We start from the raw sequence: 21,868 nt of genomic DNA, 5'->3' as shown, positions 1-21,868 counted from the left end.
GCAGAAGCAGGTGTGGCATCCGACTGAATGTTGAGTTCGACTGCGACTTCATCTTTGGGGATATATTTAATTATACGATATAAGAGGTCGTTTTCGTGAGAACAGTTCCAACCTGTCTTCAAAGTCGTGTCGACGATGGTTAATAAATTTATTATAAGGCGATGATCTTCGAAGGCGACGCGAAACCGATGTTGTATCGAATTTATGCAACAACGGACCCTTTCATTGCCACTGCAGAGCCTTGCCATTAATCATGCGGAGGAAGAGCCGCATTGAAACCCGGGGAAAAACCATACGGTTCGAGATTTCCTTGGTTACGATACAACAGGATACAACTTCACCCCGGGACGACTCGGACGTGTCCCCGCCGAGGTCCCACCGGACGGGCCTCGCCTCCTAATTATACATCTCATCTGGGCTTCATCGGTGATTTCGCATAGCGGGCGGAGTTCGTGTTCAACAAAAGCAGCGACACAAGTGCTTGTATATGTATTTACCTGGTGTTTTCCAACCTATTAGGGGGGTTCACAATAGGATTTTAATAAAACTTTAGAGCCCATTTTAAGGACTTTGTGAACCAATTTTCAGAAAACGTAGAAGTTGCTCTGATTGCCAAGGAACACCCAAATGTGAACAGCTTAAAAAAATTCCAAAACATTGTTCATAAAGGCCTTAAAATGAGCTTTAAAATTTTATTAAAATCCTATTGTGAACCCCCCTATTAGGGGGGTTCACAATAGGATAAAAATAAAACTTTAGAGCTAATTTTAAGACCTTTATGAACAACTTTTTAAAAAATAAAGATGTTGCTCTGATTCTCAGGGGATACCCAGTCCTGTACACCTTGCCAGATTTTTAAAAATTTGTTGATAAAGACCTTAAAATTGACTCTAAAATTTTACTTTTATCCTATTGTGAACCCCCCTATTCCAACAGGTTCAATGGGTTCAGCTTCCGACCACCAGAGTTCATCTGCGACCTTAACACAAGTCCCAGCCACCGTACGGGCGTGTGCCGTTGCCCTAGATGCAGTGACCCCGCTGGGCCGGGTCGCCTCAGCCTGTCCATCTTTTATCTCCCGCCGGTCCTATGCCACTTGTGGTGTAAACAAAACTGTATTGTGCCTTGAAGTTGTAATATTCCATAAATCAGAACTAGGCTTTGGCGATGAAATATGTATGTAGAACTACATAGCCCACTTTCTTTCAGCATTTTTAACTGTAGTTTTTCGTTTCGGGAGAAGACACATGCCCTGTTGCAGTGCCCCCTTCCACCTCTAAAGAGACTCGTCGAGAGGGATGGGCCTATGGATCCTCACGATCTGTCCAGTCGACACCCCACTCGTTCAAGATGGCATTATCAAAACAGGGACCACATATAGAAGAGCTTATTGAATTGCAGGATATGAATGAGGATATGTTCAAATCAGTAATGGTAGGTCATCGTCGAGTAGGACGCCATTCTCAGCTCGTCTGCTGCTGATTTTGTTGTGCTCATAATTTATATCCATCATTCAGCTCTGGACGCTAGATAGCGGTACTAATGTCTTTGGTGGGATTGTGATTGCTCAAGCTACACATGCAGCGGTCAAGACCGTTGAAGCTGGGTTCCATCTCCACTCACTTCATGTAAGTGAATCTGAGATCAAGCAAGAAGGTAGAGGGCGAATGCTGAGGCTCTCGTTTAGTGCTACTTTTCAGGCTTTGCCGCTGCCAATTTACCAACCGGGATCGATTATCAAGTAGAGAGGATCCGAGACGGCAACTCTTACGCGACCCGATCGGTTAAAGCAATCCAACAATCCCGTTGCATTTTTAGTTTGCTCATTTCCTTTCATCGGCCAGAAATCAAGCAACCAAGCTTTCAAGTCAAGATTGATTTAAGCAGCGTTATTGCCCCGGAGAATTGTCAACCTCTTGAAGCATCCCTGCAACATCATATCAACGTAAAAAGGGATTCACTCCCGCCGAATGTTTCAGATTATATTGAGCAGCTAATCAAACAAATCAAAGCCAACGCGGTTGAGCATCGGGACACTCGTTCAGAGCAATATCATTCAAAAATTCATGGCTCATCGTCAGTTCACAGAGCCATCCTCCCCTTTATTCCCTGAGTTGAATGAATGCTGATCTACCAATCATTTCTCAACATTTTTCCATTTAGTCAGGCGTATTGGTTTCGAGCTCGTGCCAAGATACGCTCTGATCCCGTATACCACAAAATGATACTTGCGTATGCGTCGGAGTAAGTGCTTTATAGCTCGCCCAGCCAGCGAAGAAAATTTACTGTGGCAGAGCCACTGTTAACTGTGGCAGAGCCACTGTTAACTGTGGCAGAGCCACTGTTAACTGTGGCAGAAACTCTCATCAAACGATTGCCGACTACATTTCAGTTTCGGGTTTATTGACACCGTCCGGATCGGTATGGGGTTGCACTCTCCTGGAGGGCCTAGGCCCAGAGCATCCATGCTTGTTTCAATCAGTCACTCCATGTTTTTCTATGACCAGTTGAGACCCTCCTCACTTTCTCATACTCTTGTCCCTTGCTCAGACTGGTTTGTTGCTGTTATGTATCTCATTTTTTGTAGTGGTTTCGATGTCAGTGAATGGATGTTGTACAAGATGGAAGCAGAAACTGCAAAGGAAGGCCGGGGCTTGGTTGTTGGTCGGATTTATGCGCGTGATGGCAGACTAATCGCAGTTTGTGTGAGTTGATTTTCCACTATGAAAGCCACTGATTTCGGTACACCAACATTTTATTCTTACTTCGCACCTTTTCATCTGGGGAAAAAAGGCTCAAGAGGGCGTGGTGCGCGCCGAGGCGGAAGTCCAGGAGGCTGGTGCGAAATTGTGAAAGATCAAATTACCTTCCTCTGATGCGGAAATTTTACAGTCTATGACTTGAATCAAACTTAACTAAGTCCCTTTTCTTTGACAATTTGATGCTCAAAAAATACAAAATAAACATGAGGGTGGAACTGAGCTTCTTGGCTACACAACACATATTTTATGAAGAATTTTGAGTGTTTTTGGCAAAGATACAGCCAAACAAAAAAAGTGTGTTTGTGCATACCTCTCACACCAAAAAACTCCGTTCTTTCCCAAGTCCCTCCTTCGGAGGCGGGTGCTTCGAGCCCAGGAGGGACTTAGTTAAGTTCGAACTCGAATGCTGTGGACCATAAACAATGGGGTGCGCGGGCATCGGATCGACTCTCTTGCAGGTAAAGGCAAAACAGCAGAAATTCAAAGGCCGGCGGATTGGGAATTTGTTTGTAGTGTTTTTTGCATTTTGGTTTTCAACTTCTAAGACAACAAGCTTGGAGTTGTGCACCACCACAAGAAAAAATCATGGAACTGCCTACAGTTGACATGTGGAATACACTTGTGTAAAGGCCGTTGTAGCTCCAACCAAGGACATGATGGTTTTTCTACGCACAAAGCTTGGTGAACAGAAATCTTTGGCAAAGGCTTTTGTAGCACCACAAGCTTCTTCTGGGCTCTCACATGTCAAGTGGTTACAGTTACACAAATTTTTCTTGCAGTAGTGGGTGTGTTAACACTAGCTGACAAAAATGGCTGGAACAAGGTATGTTGAGTTAGTAAGGGGGTTCAAAGTAGACCCGCGCATGCAACTTGCAAGGCAAGGCAAGCCGGTGTTCAACTCAAATGTTGAACATTGACTTGCAGTCTCCCCGCAAAACTGGGTTATGCAAAGTGACCTGCATGCACGCGCGGGTCTACTTTGAAGCCCCCTAGCTGTATGCTTATATCCATATGTAGTATGCTTCAACCACAACACAAATCAATCTTGTATATAGCCTCTACAAGATTGCTTCTGGGGCTTCCTTCTTTAGTGAATCAAAACATTATCTTGCCTCACTCCTGAGTGTCACATGACTTTGTGTCTGTGAACTTCAGTTTTCATCTCCCTGTCATCCTTAACAAGGTACAACAACAAACCTGAATAGAAAAGATATCACAGGAAAAAATTAGATCAGGAGGAGCCAAAAATGTGTATGAGTTGAGACTTTTATTTAGAGGACTTTTGAAAGCAATTGAGCTGAAGTTGAGTATCAAGATTCAACTAGGTTTACAAGCTAATTTCACCTAGAAAAAAACTTGAGAAACTGCTGTCAGTTGACATGCAAGAATCAGGTTGATACTTTGACCTATACCCAAGTTCATCCAGGTTCATACCAAGGTTTTTCTACAGGGAATTTTTCTGAACCCAAATCTTCTCAGATCATCCATAATAACCTGAATCCAAAAAGATTTTGGATTCAGATCATTTTGGATTGAGGGCAAGTCTTGATGGCTGAGAGAGGTTGTGGGTTCAATCCTCACTCTGAGGAACTTTTAATCCGGCTTCCTGGCAACATACTGAGTTTGTGTGGTTGTTTAGTGTCAACTTGAGCACATACCTTGCGCATATTGATAAAAAAACCCACCAATAAAGGCCTCTATCAGAAATTTACAGCTAAGTTACCCAAATCTGGGAAAAAAATGTAATGTAACTGGTTTTGTTCAAAATATCCAGGGAACATAACTGAGCCCATTTTCTGCAGGAGTTATTGTAAATCCAAATTGGATATCTGTAAATAGCAGATAAAGTAACTGTAAAGGTTACATTACACTCAGAGTTAGCCATTTGGAGAACATATCTGCCCACTGCTGCTGTTAGGTATTGGACAAAACAATACTATACACCGTATTGGATAAAACAATATGATACACCGTATTGATTGATACTGGTATTGTATCAAAAAGCTAAGCACCACAAGATTTAGCTCCAGCTAGCAAGGATTCTATCTTTTTGATAAGTTAGCCAAGCCCAACCTGATGCGGATGAGTTGGGATGACATGCATGGCTAAGTGGTTAGCTTGGGCCAATGTAGCCACTGATGTGGATGCTTTAATCCCCAGCGGTACCGGCAGTACCCGCCTTAAGTACCACTGGTACCCGCCAAGCGGTGCCAGGTGCGGTACTAGGTACCCACTTTGGCCAAAAAAAACAGGGAGGTAACGAAATGTATGTGACAGGTTGCCTCCCAAGTTCGCCAAACTTGGATGATGGGAGAGGCATGGCATTCTGATCCGCCATCAAAAAGAATCAAAGCAAATCCGAGTCCCGAGTCTCTTCCAATCCCTTTTCCAACAACCAAAAACAACCGCCGCCAACGATCCAAACCCCGGCAAAACACTCAAAACCACTTCCCACCCAAGCTATCTTTTTGACTCCTATCAACTCATCTGGACCAATCCGTGAGGGCAGCAACACCAGGCACTCATCCCCTCCCAGCGCTGTCGCCGGCCTAGCACCGGACGAAGCTCCATAACGCTAGGCTCCTATGCAAGGGATAGCCGGAGAGAAGATAGGAAGAGAGGGAACTCGGACTTACTGGTTACCGGGTAAGCCGAGGGGAGGAGGTCAAAGCTGTAAGGAAAATAAGAAAGAAAGCCCCAAATTCAATCACAGTATTCGAGTCTGTTGAAACTAAAATCTAGTTGGGCTTGGTATCTTCTAATCTGAGGAATCTCCGCCACAGAGGATTCCTCTTCACTTATACCATGTTGATCTGTCAATCACTCTCTGCGGCTGCGCAGTTCTGGTTCACGCGCGCGCAGAGGGTGTTCCCTTTAGTGACATGTCTCTGAGAGCTGCAGTCTCTAGCTGCTCTGTCCACTGGCTGCGCTATGGGCCTAGCAGCCTGCTGACAGAATGGTTCTGGGCTTTTGGCTTACCTTTATTCATCTTACATACTTACTTATCAAGCATTGTAATTACTATCACTATTGTTAAATCTTGCAAAAGATTGGACTGGCCTCTTTTTTCAGGGTGCCACAATTTTCTTTCTACAGTGGTAAGAATATTCACATTTAATCACTAAAAAAACATGATTTGTAACAAAATAGAGGGAGTTTTAGGAAATTGGCAATCCAAACAGGTGTTAATGAGCAATCAAAATAAAATAATATTCAAAAATTTGCAAACAAAAACTGTTATATGGGATTTCAAGTTTTGATGGATTGAATGTGAAATTCTCAATAGCACAGTTCCAAAAAATCTCACATGCAGCTACGTTTCTTGCAAATTTTGAAGTAGAAGAGGCATAATCTCAAAATCCGTTGGATGATTGACTTGATACCAACTTGCCATCACAAATGCAGCTGTAGATTTGGCTTGAGGAAAGAAAAACGATTTTGAGGTAGAGAAGTAATCAATCATTGCCAACTGAACCGCCGCAAAAATTGGCATACCAGAAATCATCTGTCCCACCAGATTCAAATAATTAACTTCATTTGAGATTTTTCCAAACACAGGGTAGCCTTCCTTTGGGTTTGTAATCTCTTGGCCTATCCAATTCAAAATATTTTTTCTCCTTTTTATCTTCTCATGAGCTGTGATGTGCAGCCGCTGTAGAATATTCAGATGAAGCACATCAACCACCCTAATCAAATGTTTATAAACCAGCAGAAACACCTCAATGCTGTATGTCCTCTTTTGACTTGCAGGAGGTCTCAACACTCGTATACTATCTAAATTTCCCAACTTCCAGTTTGATATTAAAACAATCGGTAATTTGGCATGTTTTATTCTTGCAGTGCGTTGGTAAGTTATTCCTTGTGTGTTTCGGAACTCTTCTGAGAAAGCTAAAGTGACTGCTTCAAAGATGCCGTAGCTGGGGTTTTTTGAGGACCATCGTTGGCCTCCTTTATTGATGAAATCTTCCAACGGTTGGTCACCGGATGCTAGGCTGCAAACAAAGTCGTACCTTCGCCGGAAATCTGAGTCTATAAGAGATTCTTTAAATGAATCTGTTCGCTCGTTTTTTTCAAGCAGCCTTATCAATGCTGATTCATCATCTGTGTTAAGTTGGAAAAAAATTGGTGAGTTCAAAGTGGAGCAAGCAAGAAATCACAGGATTTAAAGGAAAAATGAATCCGTTCATCAGGAATGCTACATATTTCTTTATCTTTCAGAACATCACTTACATTCCTGAGGTCCGTAGTAAGATCTTATCAAATCTTCTGCCAGCCTATCAGGTGGAATCTTATCCCTTGGATTGTCCGAGAAATATCTTGCCAAAATTCCCTGCATCTCTCCCCACTGATGTTTTGAAAAGTCTTCTTTCCAACCTTTTTCCATCTTATGAGTGATACCCACCAGTGGAACACCGTTTTCGGGGTTGAGGATTTCTTGGTCTAGCCGGTCAAATATATTTGTTACGTGTATTATGTGCTCATCTGGTGGATTGAGCCGTGTTATGTGGGAATGATATATATTCCAAGTCAAACTCTCATACAGTGCTTCCATAGTTCGAAAGTTCTGAGGTTTTGTCTTGGTGTCGTCGCCATTGTCAATTCTCATGGCCCTGAACCTCTCCTCACCCTCCTTGAGGCTGTTGAGCTTAGAAAGGATGGGCAGTTTTGGATGTAGCTTTTCCCATGGGGGTCATGCGGCTTGATACGAATTCAAGCGAAGCTTCTCCGACATTGCTTGGCAGTACTTTTCTATAACTGGTATCTTGTTTGGACTCCTCACTGCAGAAGAGATAGTAGGTGGATCTGCACCAGGTTGAGCATTCTGAGGGAGGTGGCCTGTCTGACTGACTTCCAATTTATCAAGCAACATAAATACTTCGTCCTGAGTTGGGATCTGGCCTTCATTAATTCCACTCTTCCCGCTTGAACTGGGGCCGTTCCGAGCTAGAGGCTTTCCATGAGCAAGGGTTATACTTATCGCTTACCTAAAGAGGATCGGTTGCTCACCTAGCTTAAACTTGCCATGATCATCTGACGGGCCTGACTTCAAAGTCGAACAAGATGTTGTTTCTTCGAGCGAAAACAGATGCTCGTGACTGGTTTTAATGCGCTTTCTTGATCTTACTCCCCCATCGATCCTCCGAGTGTCAGCTCGCAAATCAGGCCACAATACAAAGGGAGAGGCTTGGGATGACTCGATATCACGTCCGGTTAGCATTGGCTGCAAGATGGAATGCCCAGGGTAGTTTACAATCTCCGATGCCATTCTTGATTGGTTGGGATCTGAAGACAAGTTATTGGAAAGGGGGAAGTCATGGAAGCTAGGAAAGAGCTCAGTACTGGTTGGATTGTCTGTATCAGCGGAAGGAGCTCGCTGCCACCAATTGTCTTCGAAGTTATGAAGATTGTTCCTGGTCGAAATCGAAGCTCGAGCCGAGAAAGTGAGGTACCAAGCATACGACCGCAGCGAGATTTTTCCCCAGAGGACCCGCATTATCGGCCATCAAACGCTCGGCGGCAGAATGGGCGACTGACAGAAGCAACTCTTATCATAGGTCAACCCCTTCGACATGAAACCGTCATGCGCTGTTATGCGGCTTCAGTCGGCGTGTTGCATATTTACATAGATACAAAAAGATTCTGGGATCAGCTTCTGGAAACTGTGGCGGCGCACCAGAGTCCATACACGTCCGACCTCGTCCGATCACGATGCCCGGTAGGAGTCGAGCTTAATTCCTCTCCGTGCAGGCGCGAAGCGTCTCGCCCCGCGAGCACAGGAGAGCACGTGATGGAGGGACTTGTGTCAAGTTCGTGTAGTATACCATTCAGACACCGAGCTCATGTGGGCAACATACTTATAAGTTCCCAAAAAAGAAACACCTGTCCTTGTCAACGCGATTCTCCCACTCGAATTGTGCGTAATGAAACTCAAGCCGGTTATCCCGATGAACCGTCTCAGCTTGAAAGTCTTTAGCTGTAATCCTGGGACTCCGACGCCGTGACTGATGGTCAGGGCACTAAAGTCCAAAGGTTTCCTCGGCTGTCAGTCCCATTGACCATTCTCAAGGGGTGCGAGACGAGCGAGAAGGCCGCGGGCGAGCCCGGAGCCTCGGACCATCCAGGCACGCCCTTCGACTCCCGCTCCTCCACGGCCACCCATCACCGGCCCGCCCAGCAACAATAGCATCCTCTCCATCTGCCCGCCCCGTCCTCGCCTCCTCGCAGATCTCCACCACCGTTTCCCAGCTGTTTCAACAGTAGCTAAGGAGCTGGCCCCCGAGGGGCAAAGGCTGCAGGCGAGGGGCCTTCACACCCATCCTTTTTGCCCTGTGCGGGAACGGGGGCTGGAGGCTGAGCCCAAGTGCACAAGCCATGCTAGTGTCGGGGCAGCTATGTTTCTCCACTTTTTTGCCCAAGTTTATTGCATGTAGAGGAAACCTGGTCATTCTGTTTTGTTTTTTGTTGCTGGGGGAAACCCTTGATTTTAGATTTTGGCCAGATGTAAGGGGGAAACCATTGATTTGTTTCCCCATAAAACTGATTTCCCTCCCAATTATCTGTTTACAGTTCATGTCTGTAAAAGCTTTCTCTTCCAGCTGCTCTGAATCTTGCTGAAGCTTACTTCAAATCTCTTGTGTGATATTGCTATTATCCCCCCCCCCCCTAGCGATGGGAATCAGTGGTGTAAAACCAAGAGTCAGGAGACTCAGTTGTATTAATCGACTCCTGATGAATTCATTTTATACCTTGTGAATGTTAAAGCCCTGAGGTCAGGGAGCCTTTCCTGAGCAAATTTGGCGTTATACTAATTATCACATTTCCTCATGAATTCTGCAGATGAATCTTACCAACTTGAGAAATTTGCAAAAATTCGATGGCGAATGTGATTTTTTTAATACCGTTAAAAATAATGTGAACCGGGCCACTGTGATCTTTACACAGTGATCTCTGGCGGTGGCAGGGGCTGTGTGTACGAGAAGTGGCTGTGTTGGTGCAGTTTTCGTGGACCCTGAGATGGTGAGAATGAGATGGATTGGGTTGGAGGAGAATCTTGTTAAAGAGTTCCCCATCGAACTCTACCAGAGAGATGACATCATCCTTCATCTCGGCCCTCGGGTACAGAAATACAGCAAGCAGCAGCTGCTGTCCGACTCCCAGCTTCCCTGGCAGCCTTCGAGTAGTTGTTTCAAGGAGAACAACAATTGAGCCCGACCACAAAAAACCAGCCGAACCACCAAGAACCAGCCGAACCGAATCGAAGAAGCCTCCAAAGGAAAAACATGAAGCTCACTCGGGCTCTCCCGAAGGTGCTGGCACCACTGCTCTCCAGCCAACTCATCAACTCCTTGGAAACCACTTTTCTTCAGAAACCCCTGATCCCGCAATCCCTCCCAAGCTCGCTTCTGCCTCTGTCCGACCATCCAACCAACTCTTCAAGCTTCTATCCACTTCTACCGCCCGCGATTCCGCTCGCGGTCAAATCACCCTGTTGCGTGTTTTTTTACTGCAGTCTGCTCACGCTCTTGGACATGGCTTTCGAATAGAATAACTGACCAGATCCACACTATCATTTGTTTCCAGATCTTTCGGCATGGCTTGCGACGGGGCAGGAGGGTGGTAATGGCGGGTATCTTGCTGGCCGTTGGGCCCAGCTCTGGCCGATCCAATTCCCGCAGAACCCGTTTGCATACAGGCTAGGATGGGCAGGGTTGATCCAAGTCAACGGGGAAACGTACGAGTTCATGGGGCGGCCGAACGAGGACTTCATCGGAAACCGACACCGCCGGGCTGTCCAACGAGGCTTCCGATACACCTCCAGCCGAAGCATCTTCGAATTCGATGCCGGCGGCCTTCGCTTCCTCGTCACTTTCCTCAGCCCAATCGGCCCGGAGGGCGACCTCGTTCGACAGAGCCTGCCCTTTAGCTATCTGACGATCGAACTCATCGAGGAGACTCTCAGGGACACCGATCAAGTCTCGGTTTATACTGACATCCAGGCCGATTGGGCATCGGGTGACCATAACGTTAACGCGACTTGGTCCATCGATCACTTCGATCAATCGGTTACCTACAAGCTTGGCCGTCAAGAACAACTAACCTTCGCTGAGCAATTCGAATATGCTGAGTGGGGTCAAGTAATCTATGCTACCGAAAAAGTTTGTATTTCTCCAAGCTGCCGAACTGATCCTCTGTGTTCATCGATTCGTGAAGACCTGAGATGCTTATATTCTATTCCTCTACACAGGTGCCAGGCCTGACTACTGCATCTGGCGTAGCGTCTCAACTTCGATCCCATTTTGTGAGCCACGGCAAGCTAAATGGGGATCAAGACGAAGACTACCGCAAGATTTCTGATCAGACCGCTGGTCTAGCATATTCGGTCCCACTAAGTCGACATAGCAAATCTGCCGTCTTCGTGATCGGTCACATCCGAGATCCATACGTGCAATCGATCGAGAACCATAAAGGACGCCATCGAGAGGGCAAGCTGAGCGAAAAATGGGGCTACTGGAGAAGTGTGTTCAACCTGACCGACGAGGCGATCAAATTCTCCCTGAAGGATTATCCTACAGCCGTCCAAACCGCAGACTTCATTGACAAGAAGATCGAAGACGATGCTCGCAGAGTAGGAGGCGAAGATTATGTGGCCATCGCGAGTCTTAGCGCGCGCCAGGCCTTAGGTGGAATCGAAATCACAATCGGCAAAGACGAGCATGGGAACTACGACCCCACTGACGTGGCCGCTTTCCTCAAAGAAATCTCGAGCAATGGCGACATGAGTGTAAGCACTTCTACCCCAAGCAAGCGCTTCAATACCGCGTCTGTGAATCGTATCACAAGCTCAAAATTGATTATTTGATGTACCAGACTGTCGATGTCATCTTTCGTAAGCTTCCTGTTTTCTCTTACCCAGTGCGATAGACTAACCTGATCCTAATCCGCGTATTTTGACAATGGGCAGCCCAATTCCCAGTGCTCGCTTATCTCGACCCTCAATTGTTGAAATTGTTACTGGAGCCCATTTTCAAGTATAGTACAAGCGGTTTATACCCGAACAGATGGTAAGTAACCATCAAACAAACTCTTCTCGTGCGATGATGAAAGTAGTTCAGACTTATCTCATAATTTGGATGCAGGACGGTTCATGATTTAGGTCGATATCCCAGTAAGTATAGCGTAATTGCGAGTGTTCACTGGGTTCCATTTTGACCGTTGAATTATATCAGATGCGACGGGACATAATGATGGTAAAGATGAACCGATGCCAGTGGAAGAAGCAGGAAACATCTTGATAATGTCGCTCGTATGTCTTCCACGATTGATGAATATGCCGATCCAGGGGTGTGACCAAGAAACTGATTGCCCACATGTACATTAACAACCTGCTTCGACCAACAGGCATATCACCAACTGGCGAAGGATGACGAATGGCTTGCCAAGCACTATGTGATACTGAAGCAGTGGGCTGGGTTTCTAGTGGATGACGGGCTGATCCCCGCCAAGCAGCTGTCGACGGACGACTTTGCAGGGACGTTAGCCAACCAGACCAACCTGGCTTTGAAGGCGATCGTTGGGATCGGCGCGATGGCCCAAATCGCTTGCACGAGCGGCTACAAGGAAGAAGGCAGTAGCTTCAGGACCATCGCAGAGAAGTTTGTCGACCAGTGGATCGGCTTCTCTCTCAACGAGAGTGGCAATCACACCAAACTGGCCTACCAACTCAAAGACTCCTGGGGAACGCTGTATAATCTGTTCGGAGTTGAGTGTTCTGCTTATTCTGTATTATCCGCTCTCCTCTTTTGCTTCTGACTTGCTGAGTGTGAGGACGAAACTTCGTTTGTGCGATTCATAGGATCGACTCTTGAATTTGAAATTGGTTCCCGAGCGAATCTACCGCATCCAAGATGATTACTATCCACACGTTGCGAACCAATTTGGAGTTCCATTAGACAGTCGGCATACCGTGAGTTGCCATCATTCTCAAGTGGATTGCAAATATGCACTGATGCGTTTTTCTACACCATTGATCATCATTGGATTCATGACAACCGCTTTTTGTGCAACCTCAGTGGGCCAAAACCGATTGGCAAATGTTTGCCGCTGGCGCCGCTATCACTATCCAAACACGAGATCTCTTTCTCAACAAATTGGTAACTTACCTTAAGGCCAATAAAGTCAATGCTGGATTTCCCGAGTTGAGTACCATGTTACACTCTAAATTATGCCCTACATATCTTTCCACTCTATACTGCGCCGTTCACGGTTTCGGTCTTCTTGCCTCATTGAAGCCACCCGATGAAGTATAATTGATGAGGCGTGAAAAACCCCATGTTCGTTGGAACTTTCCTTTTCTTAGCCTTTATGAAACTGAAACAGCCGAATTTCCTGGACGATCGAAGACTTCAACATGGAGGATCGAATTCATCAATCGACCGGTCTCAGGGTAAGTTTTTGCTTTCTCCCGAGCAAATAAAGGAGTCCTGTTGGTGAGATGTTTCTGACGGGTTGAATGTGATGGTGATATGATGGCTGTAGGGGACATTTCTCGATCTTGGCTCTGGACAAGTTGAACAAGGCTAACGGCGTGACTGAGTTCCCGTTCCGCAACCGACATCGGCAATCTAACCAAGCCACCTCTGCCATCCAGCCCGGCCATCGCCTTGAAACCTTGGCGAAACTTGGGATCTCTTGGGGCGCCGTGATGGCCTTCCATCAGCTCTTCCTCACTTGATGGTCGTTCTTCTTTCACTAACTTGCTTGTTCATGATCTCTCTGATAGGTACACTCTCCTTCTTCTTGTTATCTTGCTTACATACTTTCTTGCGCTTCGTTATCCCGACATAAAGAAAAAAAGACCATCAGGTTCAAAGTACATAGTGTGTTTATTGTCCTATATCCTTGTGGCAAGAATAGAATCACATTGCTACATCCCCACTTCTTCAGGTCATTCTTGTCTCTGCACTAGGTCATATGTATAGCCTGCAGCCAGTTAATAAGTACCTCGATCTCCAGACTTAGAGGTGCTGCTTGGTTTCTTAGAGCTGGGTCGCACACAAAAAGAACATCGAAGTGCTGCTTGTGTCCCATTTTTAGTTGAATTTCTGGTCCATCGTAAAAAATGTTTTACTCACTTGCACAAATTGATGCATGTGGATGATGATCACCATCCAAGAGTGCCAGGACCGCCCTTTATACCTTTCTTGCCACCACTAATCTCCGAAGTCTTCCAACCCCCTTGAATAAAAATATCAGCCAAAAGTCAAGACCTAAATCAATCAAGAAGATTTTTTATAACAAGAGTTTTACTAGCTTACCATAGAAATTACCGTCCTGGGCTGTTACCTCCTCATCATCGACAAACTGGTCGGAGAAATAAAGAAATAAAGTTTTTATGTTGACGGAAATCGATCGATCCCTGTAAACAAGACAAGAAGGCTGGTATGGGAGAAGCTTGAGCGTAGACATACTCACACATCGCAGTTGACCGCCTGCATAGAACGAGATGTGATTGGCGAGAGCCTTGTTTCGATCGGTCGGGGTTTTGTATGTCCACGCCACGGCTTTCGAGATGGTTTTGGAGGATGGATGGACGAGGTCATAGTAGCTTGCATGGCCTTTCCATTCGCAGAATGTCACTTTCGGGTTCTCTCGTAAGAGAGACATTTTGACATCTTCTGGAGGGAAGTAGTACCTTCAATCGTTGATTGCCATTTGTGCAGAGGGGAAACGCGACGAAACAATGCGGTGTGAGACCCTTCTACCCATGGCTCAGTGTCACAGTGCATCTAAGCTATGTTTTCTCGACGGTGTTTGAATGAACTCACGTCGGAGGATGGCTAGTTTCCAGGATTCTGAGCCCCTTATGAGTGTCCGCTATCACCAAATCTTGTCCGTTCTCGTCCGGAGATACATGGACCACTCGCAGGTGGGCCGTCGTCGGTACCAGTGCCGGTGGACGGGGATAGTCCCATACCGATTCGGGTTGGCGCTTGGCTGGCGAAGAGGCCGACATGGCTCAATCAGAACTGGTCTTTAAGGGCAAGCGTCCGCCCATTTGGTGGGATAAGAGCACGCAGAGGAACCCACGGGCTCCGAAGATCTTCATTCCGCCCGTACCAGTGGCCCGACCCGCGGGTACGGCGCCCCCCCCTCGAATTCAAGACCTCGAATCAAAGAGCATTCACATTCGTCCGCTAGATTTTCGGGTCAAATAAGCCCGGGTTTGTGGGCAGCTGACTGAGGTTGCCTTCAAGTGGGCATACGCATTCGATCGGTTTCAGGCTAAAGTGACCTGAAATGAGACGGAGACTGACGGAGACCGCCCCAGCCAGGCTATTAGATTTCAGGTCAAGGCTATAATGTACATAGCTAAATTTAGCTAACCTTACCTGAAATCAAACCGGGGTTTGTTGACCCGGGGTTAGCCCCGGCCGATGCGATGGCCGATTGGGTTAAGTTGCCCAAAATCGTCAACTTAACCCGACGAATACAAATGCTCCAGGAAGTGAAGTTAGGGTCCAATGGTTGGAAAACTATTTGGACCATTCTGTTCAATGCCGTGTCGGACAACTCCACTGGATAAGCTCTTTTGATTGGTGCTCTTGACTCTTCTATATGAGTTTACAAGGTCCTGTCCTACCAAACCAGCGCTACAATCTGATGTTGCACTAGCTTGACTGCTAAATATTTAAAATGTGGTAAAAATAGCTTCAAATTTTGCAAACGTGGACGCGGCTTCAACTGGTTGTTGCGCTACCAAAGTCCTGAAAACTCCCGTTGGTATGTTACATATGACCATGTGATCTTAGCTGCGAAGACGCCCAAACTCACAACAAATTTTCGTTGAATTTGGACGCCTGTGTACATCAGTTGTCTTGTTGCAAAGGCGTTCCTTGGCGGTCTTTTGCACATAAATTATGTATTAATGCATGACAACGACATAGCCAACCAACAAGGATTCAACTCGACTGCCAACCGCAATGTCTTATTGCTTGCGACCGGCGGGGTATTTATCGAAGGGGTTGAGATCTTCCACGCATAAAAACCAGGCTTTGAGGCTATCAACTCTTTACCTAGCTTGCTCTCCCTTGAATTGAAAAATCCTAAGAATTTCTTAAACGCCTTAAACCGCACAATGCAGCACTTCACATTAATCAAATTGCTCACAGTGATCTCAATTAGCAGTCAGGCTTATTGTAAAAATATTTACGAATGCCCCACGGCGGCTGACAGACAAACTGCTGCCGTCGATCCGACTTTCAAGCCAAGAACCGCGGGTTATTGTGCCCGGCTGATCAGTGCTAAAGAGCTGGCGGATGATAAAAATTCACTTTTGCCAAGGATTCAAGGTTTTGATTACTACGGTCAGTCGCACGTGGATTGAGGACCTCTAGTTCTATGATTTTTGTCATCAAAGCAATTTTTGTCGATCTGATGATTAATAACACCTACACTTCTTGTGCTTTGACTTTGAAGTGACACAAGCCACGAATGTTGATAGTCTGGGAAAATTCAGTTGCGATGGAAAAATAGTGGCCAAGGGACGTGTAACGACGAAGTTTTGTTCTACTAGCGATTTGATGAATCCTGCCTTAAAAGTACGCTTTGTATCCAAAGTAATTTTACAATACTGATCCATGTCGATGTAAGTTGACATTACTCTGATAACAGGAAAGAATGATGACCAAAAAAAATATGAATGATCTTGCTACCATATTATAATGGTCCAAAATTGAGGAGCATGAAGACAATGAACAAGAAGAAACTTCCTCTTAGATTTCCACCCTCCAAATCACCAAATTTTTCTATATACACTATGAACTAGTCTGGAGTTGTATTATGAAAGCAGTGCAACAATTCAAGATAAATGAACCTCATGCTATCACTTTTTCTCATTTGAATTTATTCATTTATATATGTACTTACTTTGCACAAAAAGAAAAAGTATTTGTGGGCCATTGTAAGACTCAAAAGTGGTAATGAAACCCTTTTGCTGAATGGTGAAGTTGATGATGGAGGTGCAAACTCTGCCCTTCTGGCTATCAGACAACAAGACCCACCAAGGTAAGCTTGGCAGGTTTTGATGAAGTGATAGTTGTGGTTGGCTCAAGATGAGTTTGTTTGATTGAAAAAGTATAAGGCTTTAATTTCCAATATAAGGGTTTGTAACAGTGTAAAGGTTACAAGTTGGGGGAACTGTAAATGGTGAGTGATGAACTGAAGAGAAGAAAACTGGATGGAGGAGGAGCTCCTTTCATAGACAAATGTGAGATATTTTAGCCCCCCCCCCTCTGAGGGGGGCTCCTGGGTTAGGGTTTCAACTATTCTAGAGAGGGTTTTTGAGGTATTTTAGCTGGTGGCAGTAAGTACAAATCAGTAAGTACAAGTACAAATGATGTCATAACATGTACAAATGATGTAATTATACATCAGGGGTACATAAATGATGTCAGAAGGCTGCAGTGGTACCACATAAAAGTGACAGGAAGTGACAGTAGGCTGCATGAAGTGTCATACAGATGCAGTGAGTGCATAAATGAAGTCTGAGGCTGCAAACACAGTGTAAGATGATCTCATAGTATGGAGATAAGGGAATACTTGACATTGTGTAATGACTGTGGTCTGATGGGGGGATGTATGTTTGTATCCTGTGATATGTATGCACATAATACCATGATCCTTGACTTGGGGCTGGTGACAGACTGGTGACTGGGGGTGCCAAACGTGTGATAGGTGTCTAGTGGGGTCCAAAGAGGTGTAACTTCCAATCCAGTGGGGCTGCAGTGACACCTCCAGTGGTGACTAAGGGTGAGTTTGGCCATGGAATAAATTTCTGGGGCTCATTTTGTGGGATCTTGAGGCCTAATATGAGTAATTATATGTATTAGAAAGAAAGTTTGACTTTTCATATTTCTGTATACCACACCACTGTCAAAATAAAGGTTGGTCACGGTAAAGAAATGACCGCTTCTGCCTTCTTCAAGATTTTTATTTTCAGCCTCAAGCGTGTTGAGGATGTACCTCAAAACATGCCATAAGGCTGCAAGGAGACAGAGACAAGAGCTATAGCTCTAACAGGGAATCAGTTATTCCCTTTAGAGAAGTAAAGCCTCTACTTTGAGATATCTAACCAGGCAAGGCTTAGCAAAGAGTGTTGGTTAGAGACCACTTAAATAGGGAAACTCCTTGTTGAAACTCATGCGCTATTTGCGCACAATCACACGCTCCATCCGTCTAGATCCTGATGCACTGACTGCGCCTTGTCAAAAACCTAACTCATCTCCTGGTCATGGTACCGCTATCTTGTCCCATCCAATCTTGGAACTTCAACAGTCTCAACACTGAATTCTCAACAATGGTCTTCTCACTCCTTTCTCTGCTGATTTCCTCAAGCCTCAAGTTCAGCCAATACACATCAAAATCAAGTCTCATTGGCCTACATCGTCAATCAACACAACTTGGTGAGAAATGTGACCGGCATTTCCATCCACATCACATCTAATCACTATCAATCACAATCACTGACATCTTCTCTTTGTTCATTAGTCTGTGTTCTAAGATCTCCAAACTTTACTTCTTCTTCTCTATACTTATTGTGTTCTTCTCATGGTTTTTTCTCTATCCATTCTCACTATCCTTTTGTCCTTCCTCAACTGATCTCATCCTAAATTCTATAATCAGCTTCATCAGACCACTTCTCCACTTTATCTCACAGTTGCTGCTCCTACTATCAATCTTCAACTTCAGGGTTTGTTTCCTTTTTCTTATTGATTCTTATCTCTCTTATTGTTCTTTTTCTTACACCTGTTTTCAGCTTCTGTTCTTTTCTTTAGAGTAATTTAGTCATGGTTCCTTACTCCTCAGATGGAGGATTACCTAGTTCATTTCCACCTAGATTCATTGGAAACAGAACCCTACCAAACCCACATTGTGATTGGGGCTTTCCTAGATATATTTCTCCCTCTCTCTTCTCTTTCCTTTTCTTTCCTTCTCCTTTCCCCATATTACTTCCCTCAACTATCTATTGTTCTCTCCTCTTCCCCTTTAGCACATACTCTTGTCAGCAGAGTATTACTTTATAGCCTTAGATTCAGTGGTGAGTCACTTTAGAGACCACCCCTGACATGTATTTGGGTTTGAGTGATTACTGTTGAAGTCTGCTCTGCACTGCTATGTTCTGCTAATCATCAGCGCTCCGCAATGAGCCTGATCTTCAGCATATTAATCCGCACTCTGCAAGCACAAATTCTGCAACAGCAAGTAAACAAATATAAGGGTCACATAAAACTCTCCTGATACTCTAGTAAATCCGCAAGTGTAAGTACAATGATGAGTATTCTGTAAGATGATGAAGAGGAAAGAGAAGAGAAACCGTGAGCCCTTCACACTCATCTGCTTCTGTTCCCACCCAATTCCGCAATATGACACTTTCCCACACTACTCCGCCAACAGTGAAACGGTACGGTACATGTATTGGTATTTATTGGTATTGGTTTTTTCTTTTAGCCCAATATATTGGTATTAGATCAAGTCACCAAACCAATACAATCCATGGTATTTTATTGCCAATACATTCTGATACAATACAATACAAGTGTATTGCTGGGGGGGGTCATTGGATTGAGCGCCAATTGCCCAGAAAAGGTGCACCACGGATGTTTGCTCAGCACTTGCGTGCAAGTGCCTTCACCCCTCTCTTTAGGAACCCTCTAAGATCTCTTGCAGGACTTGACCCCAAGTGACATGTAATTTTGTGGTGAATTTTTTCTGAAGTTATGCTGAATCTTTCTGAAGTCATGTTGGAAAGTGTTTGATATCATATTGATACCAACATCAACTTGACTGTATAAATTACTGTAACTCTTGCAAAACACATGTACAACCAAACTGCAAAGAAACATCAACTTCTTGGCAGAAAAAACAGTTTCTTCCTTCACAATATGTTGTGATTAATCATGGTTTTTTACCAGGGGAGATTTCTCAGCTGAAGACTTGCATGCAATTCACGTCATTAAATACTTTTTTTAACCTTAACTTTCTGCCAGAAACCCATCAACAAGTTACACTCAATTTCCACTCAACTAACTTGTTATCAATTCATGCTGAATGAATGGAATCAATGCTTAATTTAGCTGAAGGAAAGTTTGAAATGGGTTCAAGCCAGCTTGAGATTGAATGCCAAGGCTCACCTGAGGACAGAAGAAGCTTTTCCATGAGAAGATCTTGTCAAATTGAATGCCCAAATGTTCAATGAAAATCCCTCAACTTCTTGGGAAAGATTGAGATTCAACCTTCTGAGGTTGAAAAAATGCCCAAGGTAAAACCTTGGAGCTTACAGAGATTCATTTCATAAGACATAAACGGAGCATGTAGATCAACTTGATATATCAGCCTGGAAAAGAGGATTCTGATAAAAAACTCTTCTGCACAATTTCTGATGCATCTGTTGTCTAAAATGCATTTTATTCTGAACACAAAGATTTGGGCCCTGTTTGGAGCCGATATAATCCAGGCGATATATGAGTTTTTTTGCATGACATCCTATGTGACATCTGATCAGGTCCGCCAAAACTTGATCAGATGTCACAAGTTTCCAGATTATATCGCGCAATTATATTGGCTCCAAACGGGGCCTTGGTATTAAATTTGAAACAATTGGATGTAATAAAATTTAAATAATTAGCAGTGGAGTTTTGGTGTTTTTTCTCAAAAATAAAATTCCACTCTAACAGTTCTTTTAGATTGAGTTTTCATTAATCTTCATGCCAGTTTTCCGGTATGCATTTCCCAATTTGGGTCTGCTTGATATGATGAGTGGATAATCTTGGGTATCAATTTCAATCCCAAAGGTGATTCTTACTTAAATTTCTATTGCTCTATGGGCTGATTTTCTATCAAATCATCATATTCTAGATTTGTTACCTTTGATTGTTTCATGTTAAGTAGTTTTTGAAATATTTGCCATTAATTGCATGTGTATCATTTTCCATGTCAGTTGTCCCACCTGCTAGACTGGGTCCAATTGACATGTTGAGTAAATGGACTGCAAGCAATCAGCTCTGCAAGAATTCCAAGATCCTCTGGAGTTTTCTTTGGCCAAAATTGAAACCTGGAGAAATTTATTATGTGAAGGAGCCTACCCAAAACAAGAGCAAAGATTAAAAGTTTTCTCAGAATCTTGGTAGCAAGAACAAATGAAAAAGAAGAAAGTGGAAAGCTTACCATTAGGTTGCAACTAGCAGACATGCTTTATTACCCAAGGGAATTCAAGAAGAATTAAATATCACCTTGGTTGACAGGTTATCCCCATGATATTTTTTGGTTGCAAGGTGGATCTCTGATTCTTCAAGGTTAGCTGTTACATGAACAGATTACAGCATAAAAATAACAAGGCTCAGTTCCCATTAGGAAAAACTTATCAAGGATGAAAATAAGGTGACTGAGAAATTGGCACAAAATCCATGAAAAAAAAAGCTATGATTAATTGTCAAAAAGCAACCTGCCAGAAGTGATCAAGTTCACCATTTTTCAGAATTTCAAGGGTGGAATAAACATAAAGCATGATGTGCCTCCGGAAAACTATAAGAAGAAGAACCATATTTAAGCCTCAAGTCATCATGCTCACTTGGGTTTAAGGAAAGAATTAGTCCAAGACTCAAAAATCCGGTTGTGATTGATTTATATGTTGATTAGATTCAGAAGAGAGTTGACATGCAATGTGATTTCAAATTTTTCCTTGTGCTTTACTAATTAAGTGTGTCTGATGGAATGTTTTCTTTGAATGGTGATGATTTTCAAAGAGAGTTTAATTCTTCTTCTGGCTGGTAGTGACTGAGCCTGTGTTCAAATTGAAGTAGATCATTTGAAAATTTCATAATTAAGTTAGGAGGAGTGGTTCTTTGAGAATGATGTAGAGTTTGTAAATGCATGTATTGCCAAGCCCTAATTCAGCCCATTTGAAATTATCAGGGATGTGAGATTTCTTTTCTAATTTATTGGCAGAAATAGGCCTTGGATATGAGGCGGAGGAGTGGCTCTACCATTGGCTGGTTGATTCTTGACATGGCAACGTATAAAATTTGAAACTTTGGAAGTGTGCGGCGTAG

The 21,868-nt window shown here is 44.1% G+C and overlaps 6 protein-coding genes across 6 annotated transcripts; 4 read left to right on the top strand and 2 right to left on the bottom strand.

Moving 5' to 3' along the window:
• Positions 1-941: 941 nt before the first annotated feature.
• Positions 942-2,853, top strand: PtA15_6A249 (uncharacterized protein; the record flags this gene model as incomplete). Its single annotated transcript, XM_053169934.1, has 8 exons — positions 942-1,176; positions 1,262-1,434; positions 1,518-1,628; positions 1,688-2,076; positions 2,164-2,244; positions 2,393-2,554; positions 2,588-2,705; positions 2,794-2,853. The coding sequence occupies 8 exons, from the start codon at positions 942-944 to the stop codon at positions 2,851-2,853; spliced, it is 1,329 nt and encodes a 442-aa protein (XP_053021176.1).
• A 4,599-nt stretch (positions 2,854-7,452) lies between these two features.
• Positions 7,453-8,028, bottom strand: PtA15_6A248 (uncharacterized protein; the record flags this gene model as incomplete). Its single annotated transcript, XM_053169933.1, has 2 exons — positions 7,453-7,706; positions 7,770-8,028. 2 exons carry the CDS (start codon positions 8,026-8,028, stop codon positions 7,453-7,455), a joined length of 513 nt encoding a protein of 170 aa, XP_053021175.1.
• A 679-nt stretch (positions 8,029-8,707) lies between these two features.
• Positions 8,708-8,946, top strand: PtA15_6A247 (uncharacterized protein; the record flags this gene model as incomplete). Its single annotated transcript, XM_053169932.1, has 2 exons — positions 8,708-8,738; positions 8,810-8,946. The coding sequence occupies 2 exons, from the start codon at positions 8,708-8,710 to the stop codon at positions 8,944-8,946; spliced, it is 168 nt and encodes a 55-aa protein (XP_053021174.1).
• A 1,096-nt stretch (positions 8,947-10,042) lies between these two features.
• PtA15_6A246 (uncharacterized protein) lies at positions 10,043-13,494 on the top strand (the record flags this gene model as incomplete). The annotated part of the gene is made up of 12 exons (XM_053169931.1): positions 10,043-10,250; positions 10,344-10,918; positions 11,008-11,544; positions 11,631-11,649; positions 11,725-11,824; positions 11,900-11,928; positions 11,990-12,066; positions 12,162-12,521; positions 12,616-12,726; positions 12,833-12,957; positions 13,120-13,206; positions 13,299-13,494. The coding sequence occupies 12 exons, from the start codon at positions 10,043-10,045 to the stop codon at positions 13,492-13,494; spliced, it is 2,424 nt and encodes an 807-aa protein (XP_053021173.1).
• A 429-nt stretch (positions 13,495-13,923) lies between these two features.
• Positions 13,924-14,775, bottom strand: PtA15_6A245 (uncharacterized protein; the record flags this gene model as incomplete). Its single annotated transcript, XM_053169930.1, has 4 exons — positions 13,924-13,997; positions 14,078-14,123; positions 14,235-14,454; positions 14,588-14,775. The coding sequence occupies 4 exons, from the start codon at positions 14,773-14,775 to the stop codon at positions 13,924-13,926; spliced, it is 528 nt and encodes a 175-aa protein (XP_053021172.1).
• Positions 14,776-15,897: 1,122 nt separating this feature from the next.
• On the top strand, positions 15,898-16,484 carry PtA15_6A244 (uncharacterized protein; the record flags this gene model as incomplete). The annotated part of the gene is made up of 3 exons (XM_053169929.1): positions 15,898-16,126; positions 16,239-16,360; positions 16,434-16,484. 3 exons carry the CDS (start codon positions 15,898-15,900, stop codon positions 16,482-16,484), a joined length of 402 nt encoding a protein of 133 aa, XP_053021171.1.
• Between the last annotated feature and the right edge of the window lie 5,384 nt (positions 16,485-21,868).

This window comes from Puccinia triticina, chromosome 6A, assembly GCF_026914185.1.
Source record: "Puccinia triticina chromosome 6A, complete sequence".
NCBI lineage: Eukaryota > Fungi > Basidiomycota > Pucciniomycetes > Pucciniales > Pucciniaceae > Puccinia > Puccinia triticina.
The sequence above is the reverse complement of the archived record's forward strand: the minus strand, read 5'-3'. Positions and strand labels throughout refer to the sequence as shown.